Consider the following 17,742-nt stretch of genomic DNA (forward strand, 5'->3'; position numbering starts at 1 on the left):
CACCAAATAGTATTTAAATAACTTTAAACTATGGCTGTCAAGCGACTAAAAAATTAATCTCGATTAATCTCATGATTTAAAAGATTAATTGCACAATTAATTGCACTGTTATCAATAGAATACCATTTATTTAAATATTTTGATGTTTTCTACATTTTCAAATATATTGATTTCAATTTCAACTTAAATACAAAGTATACAGTGCTACTATATATTTTTTTATTACAAGTGTTTGCACTGTAAAAAAAAATTGTATTTCAGTTCATCTAATACAAGTACTGTAGTGTAATCTCTTTATCATGAAAGTTGAATTTACAAAATGTAGAATTATGTACCAAAAAAAACTGCATTCAAAAATAAAACAATGTAAAATTTAGAGCCTGCAAGTCCACTCAGTCCTACTTCTTGCTCAGCAAATCACTCAGACAAACAAGTTTGTTTTCATTTGCAGGAGATAATGCTGCCCTCTTCTTCTTCACAATGTCACATGAAAGTGAGGACAGGTGTTCAAGTGGCACCGTTTTAGCTGGCATAACAAGATATTTATGTGCCAGATGCACTAAAGATTCATATGTCCCGTCATGTTCAACCACCATTCCAGGGGACATGCATCCATGCTGATGAAGGGTTCTGCTCGATAACAGTGCAAAACAGTGTGCACCAATGCACATCTGTTTTCATCATCATGAGTACATATGCCACCAGCAGAAGGCTGACTTCTCTTTTTGGTGGTTCGGGTTCTGTAGTTTACACATCAGACTGTTGCTCTTTTAAGGAACTTCTGAAAGCATGTTTCATACCTCGTCCCTCTCAGATTTTGGAATGTGCTTCAGCTGTCTTTAGAAATCTCACATTGGTACCTTCTTTGCGTTTTGTCAAATCTGCAGTGAAATTGTTCTTAAAACATGTACTGGGTCATCATCTGACACTGCTATTACATTAAATATGTGTCAGAATGTGGTAAAACAGAGCAGGGGACATATAGATAGCGTTTACTGTAGTAATGACTAGAATAAGTTTTCCTTGTCACTTGAATGCTCTTAATAGTCTAGAACCTATTTCTGTTTTTTAAAAAATACTTCTAATCTCTTACACACACACACCCTTTTTTTTTTTTTTTGGTAAACTTTCTATAACCTGCGTAAGAAGACATTGGAGAAAACTTGCAGAAAGTGAACATGTTTGTATTGTAAGCAACAGGCTGTTTTCTCTTTCAGGATCCAAAAATGTACGTACAGACAGTGTTGGATGTCCATAAGAATATACTGCTCTAGTCATGTCTGCCTTCAACAATGATGCTGGCTTTGTGGCTGCACGGATAAGGTAATGTATGTTTAATGTCTGTGGTAACCATTAGATCACTCTGATTTAGGGGATTTCCAAAACTTTGACTTTCTTGTATAATTTGCAGGCTTGTGGTCGATTTATAAATAATAATGCAGTGACAAAAATGGCTCAGTCATCCAGTAAATCTCCAGAGTTGCTGGCACGATATTGTGATTCCTTGCTAAAGAAAAGGTATGTTTTACAGGGAAAGTTAAAAATTAGTTTTCTAGTGGGTTTTTTTGATTTAAAAATTAGTTGCTATAGTTGTGAAGTGAAATTACACATTGCATCTGTAGAAATATTTGTTGTGAAATACTTAATTCAAGCAAAAAAGATAATGCAGTAATTGCTTGAAAAGTCTCTATAAGAAGTTGAATAGGAACGTGTTTGAAAAACGTTGTTTTCCAAAGAAAATTCCATATTGCAGTTAAGTTTCAGTTCACAAGTCATGAATCTAGACTGTAACAGTATTCATAAGCTATGAATAATAAATTTGCTCAGTAATGCACTTCTTTGACTGCAGCTCAAAGAATCCAGAAGAAGCAGAGCTAGAAGATACACTCAATCAAGTGGTAAGATTCTTAAATAGAGTTTTCTTCTACATAAACTCTTACATTTTATAATAATTTTAAGGTCATCAAGGAGGTTGCAGGTCATGTGCAGTCAACACCTTTTTATTCTGTGTATTTCATTGCTTAAAGCTTTTGGTAACGTTTTTAAAAAATGTTGCCAAAGTCTTTTTAAAAAAAACAAAACAAAAAAAAAAACCAAACAAACAAAAAAACCTTCAATCAATAGTGTACCTCAGAAGCTGAACAGAATCAACATTCTCTTTAATGGTATTATGGTGTAAAACCATTTTATCTCTTCTGAACAATTCAGAAGGTTAACATGTAAAAAAAAAAAGACTTAATTTACATTTCAAAAATAATTGACACTAAAATGTATGATACTTTTAATGAAGTTAAAAATTGGATTTGATAAAAATTTTCAGGTGTGTTCCTTTTGTAAAAAGGTTTTTTGGCTTTTCCAGATGGTTGTATTCAAGTACATTGAAGACAAAGATGTGTTTCAAAAATTCTATGCTAAAATGCTAGCAAAGAGACTGGTACACCAGAACAGTGCTAGTGATGATGCTGAAGCAAGCATGATCTCCAAACTCAAGGTAAGTCTTCCTTTTCTCAGAGTATGTCTATCCGGCGGATGTGCGATCGGTTTATCGGGGATCGATATATCGTGTCTCATTTAGACGCGATATATCGATCCCTGAAAGCTCTCTGGTCGACTCCGGAACTCTACCGGGGTGAGTGGCGGTAGCGGAGTCGACAGGGGGAGCCGCAGCCGTCGATCCCGCGCCGTGAGGACAGGGAAGTAAGTCGAAATAAGATACTTCGACTTCTGCTACACTATTCCCGTAGCTGAAGTTGCATATCTTACATCGACCCCACCCCCTAGTGTAGACCAGGCCTTAGCACTAGGGGAGGCACTGTTACCTTTCCACGCACGATGCATATATGTATTTTTGATCAGAAAAATGCAAAATGTAAAGTTCACAAGTCTTTTGACCCCATGGATTTGCAGTCAGTATGTCTTGCTTTGGAATGAGATCTTTAAGCAGGCCTGCTACCCAAGCAAACAACTGCTGAAACAGCTCCCCAGTCTGCCACTTCTTTCAATAACCCTGAATACTACCTTAAGAACAGTTGATTTTTTTCTGTGTTGCAATTTGACATCGGCAATAAGCGAAAGAATCATTAATCAATACAGCTGAGTTTATAATTTTTTTGCATAACTGTGCTGCTGTTTACAACAATCTTGCCAAAGCTTGCTTGTATGCAGTTTTTTGAAGGGAGAATAAAATATCAGTAACTTTTTCGTTCTCATAATTGTTATAAAGGGCTACCAAGTAGACCAGATGTTGAGACTGGTAGATTTTCATGACAGTGTTTCCTGGCTGATTTATTTTAATTTTTAAAATGTTGATCTCACATTTTTGGTGGCAGAACAGTTATAGAAAAAGCAGTTAAAATAACACGACTTGTCTAAATGGGTTCAGAACTTTGAGTGATTTTTGGACATGCAGGAAATAGGTTGTGATATGTTCCTCCAGCAAAATTGATTCCAGTCAAAAAAAACAAAAACAAAAAAACCTCTTCTTGTTCTGTTTGTTCTCCCCGTGTCAAAATACATGGTCTTTCAGACAAAGCTGTGCTCTTTAATTACAGCAAGCTTGTGGTTTTGAGTACACCTCTAAACTTCAGAGGATGTTCCAAGACATTGGTGTAAGCAAGGACTTGAACGAGCAATTTAAAAAGCACTTGACAAATTCAGAACCATTAGATTGTAAGTATAAATTTAATATAACCTTTCTCTTAAAAGCTGAATTATTGTTAAATTAGCCACACCTTCCCTTAATTGTAGAGATGCAAGGGGAAATGACCAGATATTGAATGAGGGATGTATTTGATTCATATAGCATGCCACTTAAAGCTAGAGTTATTAAAACTTCAGCTTGGATAGACTTTTTTTGGGTCTGTTCACTGTCTTCAAACAGCACCTCATGCTTCCTGATAGGGACAGGTTCCTTTTAGTTTCACAGATCACAGTGGGGTTAGCTGTTACAGAGAGAGGATTCAACATAGTGTATCCTCCTCTGCTAAAAGTGAAGCCTGGTGTTTTTGTTAAATGTTTTTTCCTTTGACCAAAATCATTGCTTAGACAGGGAGACTTGTAGGAATAGTACTGCAAAACGACAGGTCTTCCTTTAGCTCAGTATTTAGTCCTGTTGCTTTGAAATCAGAGACCTCTGAATCTGAGTTTCTTCTTGATAGAGTTATCACTTGGTTTTTACTTAATTATGTTCCATGTTGTGCAAGGCCCACTTCAGGTTTTATATAATTTTATTTTATAATACATGATATATTCACTTCTGCCTTGCATCTCAGAGTCTTTCTGTGCTGCACAAAAAAGTCTCAGACCTCAGGTCAACAGAGCTAAAAATAGAATGTATATGTTCCTACTAGTTCTGGAGCCTGGACTCTGAAATCCACACCTCCTTGCTGGGTCTCAGCGCCTGGGCTCCAACCTGAATGAGAACGTCTACGCAGGAGCACCAGAATCTGCCTAAAAGTGGGGGGGCCAAACAGCACCCACTCCATGGCCCCATCCCCTGCTCCGCTTCTTTCCTCTGAGGCCCTGCCCCCCATGCACTTATCTCTGCCCTGTCGCTCATCCTCAAGGCACGTAAAAAGTGATGGGGCCATGGCCACCTCAAAGCTCCCGCTTCCAGTGCCCCTGCGGCTGCACTTCTGTTTTTATCCCTGTAGCATTAGTCCCGCAAGCCTGAGTCAGTTGACCTGAACTCTTGAGACTCGCTGTTGGGTTTTTTTTCTGCCCCATTATAGATGCACTCTGAGTCTCAAAAGCAATTGACAAACATAAATTTGCCACTTGTGTTCTTGCCAATAGCAGATTTTTTAATTAAATGGTTATGCATTAATTTTGAAAATGTTCCTTTTGGAAAAGAGAAAATAAAAGCTAACAGGGTAATGAATGAGATTAAATGCATGCAAATATCAGGGAATTGTGACTTAGATTCTGAGTAAATACACATCTGACCTCTCAACCCTATCTTTGCCTCACACAGTATCTTTAATTTTAACAATATGTTTTATAAATAGTAATACTTACCCATTGTCTTTTGATATTAGTGTCATCACCATGTCAGGTGAGGCAACACAGAAACCTCTCCTGTTTGAGCTGACCTCTCCCAAACTGCACATTGACAGGTCCGTAATACCAAAGGGGAGATAGCTGTTAGCCTGTTAATCTATGTACATTTCTTTTCCAGTGGATTTCAGTATACAGGTTCTCAGTTCTGGATCATGGCCCTTTCAACAGTCCTGCACATTTGCTCTACCTTCTGAGGTGAGGTGATAAGCTTTTTAATCTTCTATTAAATAAACTAAAGTTTCAATTTAAATTTTTCTCAAAGATGACCTAAAATGAATTTCCAAGTGTTTTCTGACATAAAATGTCATGACTTGAACATTTTTGCCTCCGTTAAAGGTGACCTGCAAAGGATTTATTCAAATAAAAAAAACCTAGATTTTAATCTCTCTTGTTTTATGGTGTATAAAGAGAGCCTGAAATATTTTTTTCCTGCTTATTTTTTTTTATTTTCGAAGTATCAGAAATGTCAAGTCTTGTCTTTCCTAATTGTGCTGGAGGACCTCCCAAGGAGGAGGTCTGAGATGTGTAATTCTTCTTTGTTACCCATGAGGCACTCGTAATCTTTAAACAAGATGGCCTTCCTCCAGAACGTTCAGTAGTCATTAAAATAAAATGGGTGTATGCTTTTAAAGCTCTTGTTTTTATTAAGAAACTTTGACCCTCTCAGTTACTCAGCTTTCATTCTGTTGATTCTTGAGATGACATGACTGCTTTTCCAGTCACTCTGGTCCTCAGGCTAGATAAGACCTGAATTTCTAACTTAACAAATGAGTAGGGGAGGAGAAGTGGGGGGGAAAGTAAATGACCTTTAAGGCCCTCCTTAATACTTTGCAAAGGAACAAAAGAACAATAAGCTTGTTTTCTTTTTCTTTCCATATGGCACTTAAAGTGAAGTTGATCACAAAAGGAAACTCATATCCAAGTCTGAATAACCTTTTTTAAAATTTTCTATCTGGGCCCCCCTAGAAATGACTTAACATATAGCATGGTCTGGATTGAATTACACACTGTAGATTCAAATACACTTCAAAGTGTGAAAATGCAGTGGTTTTTCTTTTTCTTTTTTTTTTTTATACAGTTGGAACGCAGTTATCAGAGATTTACAGCTTTTTATGCCAGTCGTCATAGTGGAAGAAAATTGACTTGGTTGTATCAGCTATCCAAAGGGGAACTGGTTACCAACTGTTTCAAAAATAGATACACATTACAGGTAAGAATAACCTTGTATTAGTGGAAAGGTTTAGTGAATAATTCACTAGTCTAAACATTTTTGTGATGAGTTCTTCCAAGCTGTTATGTAGAGGGACCTTGCTGTTGGAAGTCCCTGTCTTGATCTGTTTTTTTGGTATATGTCAGACAAAATATGTATGTAATTCTGTGTATTGGGGAGAAAAGTTTCAGAATAAATACTTCACGTATCTTCAAAATAAGAGGCAAACCTTCACAAGCATCGCTACAATAGCAAAACATCAGTGCACAATTGTGGAGAAAAAATTAGGAAATATATTTTAGCTCTAAACTTCGGAGGTGGTTAAACAGTGAGAAGGAAAATCATGTAAAAATTATGCATATCACTGCATTTCCTTTTAAAGTGTTTAAGGGCCAGATTTTCCGAAGAGTTCTGCACCCACTTAGACATAAAAAATAAAGTAGGCAGATTTTAAAGTGCTCAAAACCTTGAAAGGCTGCCTTTGAAAATCCTTCCCACTTCATTTTAGTGCCTAAATAGGTGCTGAGCTTTTTTGAAAATCTGGCCTTAAAAGTTTTTCCATTGCTTTATTTCAAGAAGCTTTCCAGCTTGTCTTAATCCTTGTGTGCCAGCAGTCCCGAGGTATCCATTTTAAGAAGATAAATTGTATTTTAAAAAAAGTGAGATCAGTGGGTTAAGGGTTTTATAACCCCACTACCTATTTTATACTCCTTTTTAAAATGGCTGAGTACTCACTTTCTCCCAAAGTTATTCGGTATGGTGTAAGCTTCTGGTTTCCGGGGAGGGACTAAATCTGACTTAGATTCTGTCCTGAATTAAACGGCGACTACCTATGTCAACACACAAACAGCCTAATATAAATATAAGGTACGTTCAGCTCTATTTTGTACTTGTCTGAACACCTGAAACAAAGTGAGTAAACGCCATATAATGGGAGTTGACGTTAGCATTTTAAATTCATTTAATAATTTCTGTAATTCTCTAAGGCTATGTCTATATTACGAGTTTGGGATGTGATTCCCCTGCTCATGTATACATATTCTGCTAGCTCTCATCCAGTAGCAGTGTCGCTGCAGTAGCATGGGTAGTGGCAGTGGAGGGCAAGGTTCAGCCCACTGTTTTCAGGCATGTGTGTACTTGGCACGGATCAGCTGTGCCTCTGCTGTTCATGCTGTAATGGCTGCACTGCTATTTATACTTGCACCAGCTGGATGAGAGCTAGCATGAGTATCTGGACACTTGCAGGGAAATCAGATTCCTAGGTCATAGTGTTAGACCCCAAAACGTGTGTGTATTGTGCCTGGCCACTCTGAAAAACATTTATGCACATTGCTTAACTCACATGAGTAATCCAGTTGACTTTAAAACTACGTGTGGTGCATAACTGTGTGTGGGATCAGGTCTTTTATCTGAGTATCTAAAATAAATTGAGACTTTTGCCTTCTCAAATACCTTACTCAGACTATTGAACTTATGCATTTAATGTACATTTATATTGTTAATACTACTGGTGATAAACTTGAACAAACCGTAGGTGTGTTTATGAACTACAGGGCACTTACCCATAGGCCTTGATGAAATTATTCTCATCTACAGTTGTATGTAAAATGTTTCTAATGTCATGTAGTGAAATCCAATAGTCAGTGTCTAGATTTTACATTAAGGATAAAATGGAAAATACTTATAATTGGGTAACAAATTGAGGGGGAATATTTTGAAATCAGAAAATGTATGGGTAAAAAGAGAGCTACAGTTTTGTCACCACGATACACAGAAGGAACTGTCTGCAAGTAATTCGACTGGTCACAGTCTTAAGATTTGTATTTAAAGCATACTGGAACGTTGGTAATACAAAGGTGGGCGCATGCGAAATATCTTACAGAGAGACTTGCTGCATTGCGTAATGATTCCATTTAAGGTTCTGGGTGTGAAGATTTATCTCCCATTTTAAATAGCAAATCATATGTTTTATTGGCAGTTCCATGAAGCTCTTTAAAGAGCGTAATCTGAAAATGTGAGCCTAATATTTCAGTTCTCAGTTATCGTTCACACGTACAACTCTCATTGACGTTTGTGTTGTGTAGACATATCTGAAGGCATGAATATGTCTCACTGTTTTTAGTTGTGCTGCAAACATTATGCCTATTTGTTTTCTCATTGTATTTAGGCATAGAGGAAAATTTATTCAGAATCTTTCCAAAAAAGTCCTTAGCTCCCATTTTTTAAAAATAGTACATCTTTGAGAACTAGATTTTTGCTTAAACATCCATTTGAATGCTGTTTAATAGCAGAGAAGAAATGGTGGGCTTGGATACGAAGGATCATTTAAAAGTACCGTACTTTACATACTCACTTTTTTAAAGCGATGAATCTTTCAAATTGAGTATTATGAACCCTTTTTTTTTGCCTAGCCATAACTGTTTAGTTTGGGTGGGGGAGTGTTTGTGTGTCTCTGTGTTTGTGTTCATGATTGGTGAATTTTCCAAGGCAGTCAAGTTCAAATTCACATTCAAGTTATGCATATTTTCACTTAGATTTTATATTTGGCCTTTCTTTTCTTTTTTGGGGGTCTGGAAGGCATCGACGTTCCAGATGGCAATCCTACTACAGTACAACACAGAAGACGCCTATACTGTTCAACAGCTGACAGACAGTACTCAGATAAAAATGGTAGTGTCTTAATTATGTATTGTATTACACTAGTTTTATGTTACCACTGCAATGTATAGTCTCTTTTCATGGGGTTCAGCACACTTATTGCTGTCCTGAAAAGGGGAGCAGGAGGTGAGATCCCTTTGACTCAAATGTTAGTTTTTGTTCTTGCAGTAGCAGTTGTTGCTGCTTCGCTGGTCAACTTACCTTCCTGTTCAGTTTCCAGTAATCATAACGTCTTCTAGGTTTTATTTCTGAGGTTTCTAGCAAATCTTGAAGTGTAGAAACTGTCTCACTGATCATTATGCTGAATCCTTTAGAATTATATTACTCTGTGCCTCCCTCCTTTGCTCCTGTAATTAGTCATTGGTTTTCTAGTGCATGTATTTTTATTTTAAAACTTCTGTTTTGGGAAAGGTAAGGGTCTCCCTTTATTATCAGGTTCCTAGAATTTCCCATCTGTTTGATATCCTGAAAGATTAAGAACATGAACACTTTGAGAATATAGGTGCATTGGCTAAGTGTGTGTTTTACTTGGAGAGGCAGTTCCCTACTGTTTCTTCAAAAGCAGACTCTGTACCTCAACTGTTAAAAACCAGGTGTGTGTCTTTTGAATAGGCTCGTGTGAGGTCTTCTAAGGCATGTCGAGGGAAAATCAATTATCCATGGTCAGCAAACTTAAATGACCTGCCGAAGAGAGAATAAATCTGCGAATACAAATTAGAGTTTTGGATGCTTCATAGAAAATTCGTAGGTGGTGTCCGCATTGGGGAATTGCCTCTGTTATGGACATTGTCAGACACCAATGTAGCTGCACCCATTGCAAACCCATAGTTGTAAACAGATAAAGCTGCTATTTGCATGGATGGAACATCCATCTGCTTCAAACTGAGTTCACTTTCAGCAGGGAAAATAGCAGCTTTCATGTCTATACAGGAGATATACAGTGGTGCGGCTTCCTCAGGGACTGGCCTCCAGTGTTTGTAATCGAAAAAAAGCCCCAGTGTAGATAAGGCCTGAAAAATATTCAGACATCTGCCACGGTGGACTTTCTGAGTTCTTACTCAGCATGAATGTAATAGTCTTCGGATAGATGCTTTGCTGCATGTCAGCACCATTTAGTGGGGAAAAGAATCATTAAAGGGGTAATTGGAAAGAACTGTTCTTTGAAATTGGCCTATTTGAGGAACCTCAGAGTAGTCTGGCACAAGAAAGGGGAAAATCTACTATTGGGTTCATGCTAAAGTGGAATTCTTTGTCTTTAATACTCTAAAATGAAAAGTTGTTTAATATTTCCCATAAGCTTCTGTAGTATTTCTCAATTGTTAATTCACTGCCTGAATGCTCGACATTTTGTACTTTTGCAAGTTTTGTGTACCTGTTGATTTTTTTCAGTTCTGCTTGCAGTTCGTATTTTTGTAGCTATGAAAAATGAAATTTGAATACTTCCAGTATGCAGGACCTTTCAGTTGAATAGTATGCAGAACCTTTCAATTATTTTGTTATAACTCAATGTCAAAATTTAGTGGACATTTGAAAGAAAAATGTATTTTAAGTTTGCATTGATAATTTCTCCTGTAACTTGTAGGATATCTTGGCACAAGTTCTACAGATCTTACTGAAGTCAAAGTTATTGGTAAGTTCTTTTGCTTTCTTGCATATTTAATTTACAGAAAAACATTATAGCAAATATGTAATAATTTGTTTGTTTCTTGTAGGTTTTGGAAGATGAAAATGCAAATGTGGATGAGGTGGAATTGAAGCCAGATACCTTAATAAAACTCTATCTTGGTTACAAAAAGTAAGAAAAAATCTAATAGTATAAACCAGTTGTGTATAAATGGTAACAATCTGTTACTCTGAAGCTCCTGCTATTTATAGTGTCACTTTAGCAATGCTATAGTTATGGTTGAGCAAGCATTCTAATGGGTCTATAAAGCAAACAGAATGGCACTCACCACAGTATCAGTAAACATACTCTCACATCTTCAACTCTTGATTCTTGCTAGTCACTGGGGCACAGTAAAATCTGGTTTAATTTAGTTAGACTTTGATCACATAGACACATTTGGCTGGCGTGCCATCACTACGTTTTTTTTCCCATTGGTCCTGACTTACACATGCTAAGTAAATAAATTACATTTAAAGTGGTCTTATTCATTTAAAAAAAAAGACAACAACACCAAATCCAAAGCTTTAAGCTCCTGGCCATTAAAAACAGCCGCTGAAAAAATCATTATGCTTTAGAGATTTTGAGCTCTGAAGTGCCTTAAAAACTAAGATTCTCTTTGCAGTGTCTTTCTGTTAGCTCTTGTTATTTCAGTGCCGTTTTTATAGCTATATGTCTCAAACTACTTACAGCACAGTAGCATTGTGTGCTTAGCTGAAGGGTAGGCCTAATCTCAGTTATGAATTTCATAGTGATGATGATGGTTTATTTAAGAAACCTTTTAGTGTAGCGCATGTAACTTTATCCACATTCTATTAAATAAACCACCTTTTGTGTGAAATGAAATAACTGAAATGAATTAAATTTTTATTTAGAAATCCTCCCTTGTATTTAATCTTTTTCCTTTCTTCCATATCTCAGCTAGAGGGCTGTTCCAAACAAACTAGAGGGCTGAGTATTCTCTCTAACAAGAATTCATAAACATTATATTATTTGGTGTTGGCAACACTGATGTTATTGTTACGCTTTGTCTAGAAGTAACCTCGTATTTACATGTAATTGTAGCCATATCAGATTTACAAATTCTATAGTCTAGTGTTCTGAAATAATGTTACTTATTTTAAACGTGGAATGGTAATAACTAGCAATGTGATCAACAGATAACATGGTCATCCTTGTTCAGTGTTCTCTAACACTGGGTATATTTCCATCTGTTTTGCTTTATTTAATATAACGTTCGCTATCTTTTTTTATACTCTCCTTTACAAATCAACCACTTCTTTTGTTTGAATTTCAAAACAGTTAAATTGGTAAAATTCTGTTTTCAACAGTGCAGTGGATTCACAGGGCCGTTTATAAATATGGCTTATTTGAAAAATATCAAACTGCAATATTGGTTTTTTGGGGTCAGGATTTATACCAATCTTCATAAAACATACAAATGTGTAATTGCAACAATATCTATACTTGAGACAAATTAATTAACATTATTATGAGGGAAAAAATCCAAAATTCATTCTCTCCTCACTAGGATCAGAATGTAATAACTTACTGACTTTTCTCCTAAACGTTGTAATTCCCTGTTGTCCCATGTGTATGCTCATAGAATTGGAGTGCAGCATCAATTGCATTTCTCTCTCACTACACTCCAAATGAGGCCAAAAGTCTGTGGGATAACTAACTGCAGTTGATCTGGTAAATAAACAATAATCCAAACTGTTCACAGCTTGTTCTTGAGGAAGATTAAATGGTAAATTTTCAAAATTCTGCTTTTAAAAGTAACTTACAAGCCTCATTTTCAATGAGACTTAGAGTACCCAAGTGACTCTTGAAAATAGGGTTTTGGCTCTTTTGAAAATGTTATTCTCGGTTCTCAGAACAAATCTTAAGCTTTGTATGTTTTATCTTTAGGCAAATTTAATACGAATAGAAGTTTTGTTTTGAGTTTTTATTGTTAAAGTTTTTAATGTGTAAATTTTCCTGCAGTATCAAACTCTCTCTCATATGCATTGTGCTAGTAGTTGGTGAGGACCAGAAAGTGAAACTGGCATATAGAGTTGTACTGTTTAAGGCCCTGATCTGTATGGATGGACCCATAATGACTTCAGTAGGGTTTCACATGGGTGCCAGGATCTACACATGAGTATGCAATTGCAGTTTTGGGTCCCATGCTAAGTAAAATGTAAATAGTGAACAAATACGAATGGTAAAAATAAATGAACTTTAGAATTGAGTAATGCAGATAAATCTTTTTTTCTCCCCTAGATATAAGTTCCTTTTAAGTTTTAAAGTCTGTACTCCGTTGGCAGTCAAATGCACAAGTAGTTTTTATCTACCTTTTGTGATCATAATTCCTGTGTTTCAAGCATTATATTTTGTTATCTTAGTTATTTTTCAAACAAAACCATAATTTGAGATCTATTTTGGTTTTCTACTTAAAAGAAGACTCAAAACTTAATCTAAATGTTCAGGTTCTCCCAATTTAAGTGTGTGCTTTTGTACCAGGATTTGTCCAAACGTGGGACTATTCGCATGTCACTAAATAAGAAAAGCTGTGTTGGGAGTAAATGGGAGGAATTTGTTCTTTTTGTAGATCTGGAAATGGACGGGGCAATCAGATACTCCTAACTTTCCACTCAAATTTTCTTTTTGAAATTAGGCTAATTATTTACTTAACTTCCCTTTCCTGGCAGCAAAAAATTGAGGGTAAACATCAATGTGCCAATGAAGACTGAGCAGAAGCAGGAGCAGGAAACTACACACAAAAATATAGAAGAAGACAGGAAACTACTGATTCAGGTGGGTTGGATAGTAGTGAGATGAGATCAACCATGTGCCATTGTAGGCAATCTGCGACTGCTAGTACCAAATATCCCCAACTGCCGGAGATAGGACACTAAATGACTCTGGATTACTGCAGTGAATTCTTTGCCAGGTGTCTGGCTGGTGGGTCTTGCCCACATACTCAGGATCTAATTGATGGCCATATTTGGGCTCAGGAAGGAGTTTTCCCCCAGGTCATATTGGCAGAGACCTCGGGTGGGTTTGCCTTCCTCTGCAGCATGGAACATGGGTCAGTTGCTGGTTTAGCTAGACAAAATGGTGGATTCTTTTAACATGAAGTCTTTAAATCATGATTTGAGGACTTCAGTAACTCAGCCAGAGGTTATGGTGCATTACAGGAATGGGTGGGTCAGGTCCTGTGGCCTGTGGTATGCAGGAGGTCAGACTAACTGATCACAGTGGTACCATCTGGCCTTAGTCTATGAGTCTGAATATACTTTAGCCCATGAACTAAATCTCATAACTCTTCAATACTTTTCATGAAAATATTGCTGAATCTTGCTTTTCTATATTTATGCCTAAAAGAACACAATAATGTGATATTCCTGGGTGAAACAAACTTGAAACAAAAGACACATAACAGGATTTTCAGATATATAGCTTTTATGAATAGAACACGTAGGGGGCTGGCTGTTCATTGTTGCTGACATTGAACAGAATAGTAAGGAGTGTTTAGGTTCTGAGGATTCAGACATTGATTTTGTTGGACATCTAGATGAGATGTAAACTTCAGAATGTTGTTCAGATTTAGATGATCACAGTGGAGTTGGCTTGTATTGTACCAACTGTCACTCCAAATCCACCAGCAGAGGAAAAAGTTGTATTGGCGCTAAGTGTGAGTCTCATTTTGAAGTGAAATAGATTAATTCAATAGGCTGCTTGTCTGACAGTGTTCTGGCTAATGTTGCCATTGATGTCCATTACTAATCCTGGCTTATGCAAAGCCATTTGTAATCATGTAGATTCTTACGTGCCTAAGAACAGGCTTATGGTGAGTGTTGACTGTTTTAATCAGACACTCTGAAAGTTCTCGGTAAGAACTCTGTGTGTATGCATTGCCTCTCGTTGGTCAGTGCTTTCCTCCCCCTTTTCGTTAGCAGATACAAGCCACTGGTAGAGGCATGATAAAGCTCTGAAGACAGTGTTTCCCAAACAGCAAGTCACAGGAAGGTGCTAGATGAGTTGTGAGCCTGGTGCAGAAGAGAGGCCCCCAAGGGGGAGTGTGTGTTGGAGAGTGAGCCTACTGCTCAGGGGTGACTCTTGTCCTGTAGGACTGGGCCCAGCTCCAGGTGTTGCCATCTGGTGAAACGCTACTTTCCCTAATTTGGCTCAGCCACCCCTCTGTTACGACAGAGGAGAGGCTGGGCCAAACCTGAGCAGCTCTGTGACCCCATGTGCTACGTTGCAATCCTATGGTTGCCAACTATCTAATTGCACAAACCGAAACACCATTGCCCTGCCCCTCCCTCCCTCTGCACTTCCTCTCCCCCCCCCACTCACTTTCACTGGGCTGAGGGGTTTGGAGTGTGGGAGGGGGTTCCAGGCCGAGCCGGAGGTTGGGGTTGGGCTCTGGGAGTTTGGGGTGCATGGGGCAATGCTTGCCTTGGGCAGCTCCTGAAAGTGACCAACACACCCCTCTAACAGCGGCTCCTAGGTGGGGAGGGCAGGGGTCTCCAGGCACTGCCTCTGCCCGCAGGCACTGCTGCCATGGTTCCCATCTGCATTTGAGGTGTGCAGAACCAACCAGCCCCCCTCCCCCCCCCGGGGTCGCAGGTACGTGCCATCCGCTTCTGAGAGCGGCGCAGTGCCAGAGTAGGCAGGGAGCTGTAGCCCCGCTGTGCCTCTGGACTTAATCTCCCGGTTTGGCATCAGTAGCCTCTGGGAGATCGGGTCTGATTCCAGGAGACTCTCGGCTAAACGGGGAAGGTTGGTAACCCTATGCAATCCCCATAGGGAGGAGCCGCTACTGTGCTGCACTGAGACAAGGTCATGGTTGCAGTGGAGAGTGCTGCTGTGAGTGGTTGGTTGGTGTCCTTGGCTGGGTGAGGAGGAGGAGGACAATGGCCTATGATTTTGCTCCCACCCTCCCCCAACAAATTTGGACCCTGGAGGGGTCTCAGAAGGAGACAAAATGGAGTTGCTAGGTTGTCTTAGTGAAAAGTTTGGGAACCACTGGCTTGATCCAGAATGGCAAATTGTATCTTCCTAAGAAGGTCTGTTTCTACTTTGCTATTTAGGCTGCTATTGTGAGAATTATGAAAATGAGAAAGGTTCTAAAACACCAGCAGTTGCTTGGAGAAGTTCTAACTCAGCTGTCCTCGAGATTTAAACCACGAGTTCCAGTAATTAAGGTACGTCAGAAGAGCAATAATGGATCTTAATTGTTTTAAACAAGCATCTGAGTTAATGGACTGCTTTTAGAAAGATTAAAGAAATAAGTTATTGAGCTATTAAACTTTTAAGTAGGAAACATTTAATTATTCTCTTATAGTTTCTCCAAGTATTTTGGTACAATGAGGCTAAATAATAAAAGAGTTCATCATGTGCCAATAAGCATACTGGAGTGTGAATTGTAAAATAATCATAAGTTGTCAGAATAAAGGAACCAGATACATCTTAGTTTAATTATTTTATTGCTCACTTACAGAATAGTCTCCCAGGGAACTGACTGTCTCAAGTCACCTTTATTCCATTGAATGATGTTTGTGAGTGGCCTCTTCTGGGCATGGTCAAAACTGTAGAGTAAATTGCCATAGTTTAAATGGCCTGTTGTTTATGCTATTTCCCTGCTAAATAGTTTTAATGCTAGTATTCAGGAGAAGTCTTTTAAAATATCTGTTTCAAAGTGCCTGCCTGGGGTATGTTTTATGAAACGCACTCCCTGCCTTTCCACGTCTCCCCTACAGAAATGCATTGACATTCTGATTGAGAAGGAGTACTTGGAGCGTGTGGATGGTGAGAAGGACACCTACAGTTACTTGGCTTAGCATTTTTATTAGCAGTTGTCTGACTGTGTGAGATGCTCAGCAAATAGTTATGTGATGGAAAGAATGAAAACAACTGAACTTCATAGCGGCCAGTCTGCTGCCGTTTGGACCTCCCTTTTTAATAACTGAGACCAGGACTCCCATCAGCCAGTCTCAGATTTACATCGGAACTGCTCAGGATTGATACATTTCAAGAATGTAAATATGGACACCAATGCCATTTAACCTAATTTAAGAACAGAGAGGAATCAAACCCTTCTCCACTAAGGGTTGCATGCTACTGCATTTAAATCAATACATTGGCTATATGATAAATAGCTGCCCCCACAGGCGGCACTTAGAAATGTCGGCAGCACTTTGAGAGCGAGTCTGAATGGACCTATGTGTAATCTGCTATGAAAAACCATTTGTATAGTGTGTTTCATTTTTTAATGTGATAAATAAAAAAAATTAAAAGATTTCTGTACAAGTTGCATTTGGTTTTATTGTTTTAAGTAAGTTTCACTACTTTCTAAATGTAAATAAAAGGTATAATGATTATGAAAGCTACAGTAATTTGTTAGTTTTGCTTTCTTTCCTTTCCCTGTGATTCAAGCAAAACACATCATTGGATTGAAAAATCGTTCTGTAGTTGTGGCTTTTGGGGGGAGAAGTGTGCACTGAATTTAAGATAAATAGCAGATACTTGGAAGATATGCAACAATCTTTTGGCATTTGAGTTTCAGACTCTCTCAAAATGGATACAACAGAAACTAAATTCATCTACTTATGCTGTCAGGTAATATTTTTGGCCAAGATTAATCATGTCACTTGTAGGAATAGCGTAGTGATACATTTTGGATGCACATTCCCACAGACAAAACTATTATTAAATTAGGTATTTAATGGGAATAAATGCTTTAGTTTTGAATCTGGGGATGTGTGTTGGTAACATTTAGCAAAATCTTTTTTCCTCTTGGAATAAGAGGACTATAGCTCTAACATCTACAGCATTGTTTCTTCAAACTTACGTAATCTCCTGGCTGTGGAAGCCTGATTAAAATGCAATACAGCCAAAACCTTGTTTTCTAATGGTGGGAGTTCTGTACTCACTATCTCTACAAATGGAAAATAAATTCTTGCCCTTAGTATGTGTTTCCAAGTCCTCATTGTGAGCAGAAGCTCCATCTTGATTTTTTGGGTGCACCTTCTGCACTCGGCAATGTAGAGACACCATAGCGTTGTTTTCTTAGCAATAACCATTGCTTCACAGCGCTTATGGGAAGCGAAGAAAGGTGGCTAACAAAGATGTGTCAGGAGATTGTCTTGACAACTCTGCATCT

The 17,742-nt window shown here is 38.0% G+C and overlaps 1 protein-coding gene across 1 annotated transcript in view; it reads left to right on the forward strand.

The window, feature by feature from the left end:
- Positions 1–16,971, forward strand: part of CUL1 (cullin 1) — a 95,300-nt gene extending 78,329 nt beyond the window's left edge. The window contains 14 exon segments of the mRNA XM_030551436.1: positions 1,218–1,257; positions 1,260–1,339; positions 1,412–1,518; positions 1,850–1,898; positions 2,360–2,491; positions 3,552–3,669; positions 5,177–5,253; positions 6,137–6,268; positions 8,846–8,938; positions 10,509–10,556; positions 10,639–10,721; positions 13,283–13,388; positions 15,671–15,784; positions 16,340–16,971. Coding sequence (XP_030407296.1) covers positions 1,218–1,257; positions 1,260–1,339; positions 1,412–1,518; positions 1,850–1,898; positions 2,360–2,491; positions 3,552–3,669; positions 5,177–5,253; positions 6,137–6,268; positions 8,846–8,938; positions 10,509–10,556; positions 10,639–10,721; positions 13,283–13,388; positions 15,671–15,784; positions 16,340–16,420 — 1,260 coding nt within the window. The 3' untranslated portion in view covers positions 16,421–16,971.
- Positions 16,972–17,742: the final 771 nt, after the last annotated feature.

The sequence above is a fragment of the Gopherus evgoodei genome, chromosome 2, assembly GCF_007399415.2.
Source record: "Gopherus evgoodei ecotype Sinaloan lineage chromosome 2, rGopEvg1_v1.p, whole genome shotgun sequence".
Lineage (NCBI taxonomy): Eukaryota > Metazoa > Chordata > Testudines > Testudinidae > Gopherus > Gopherus evgoodei.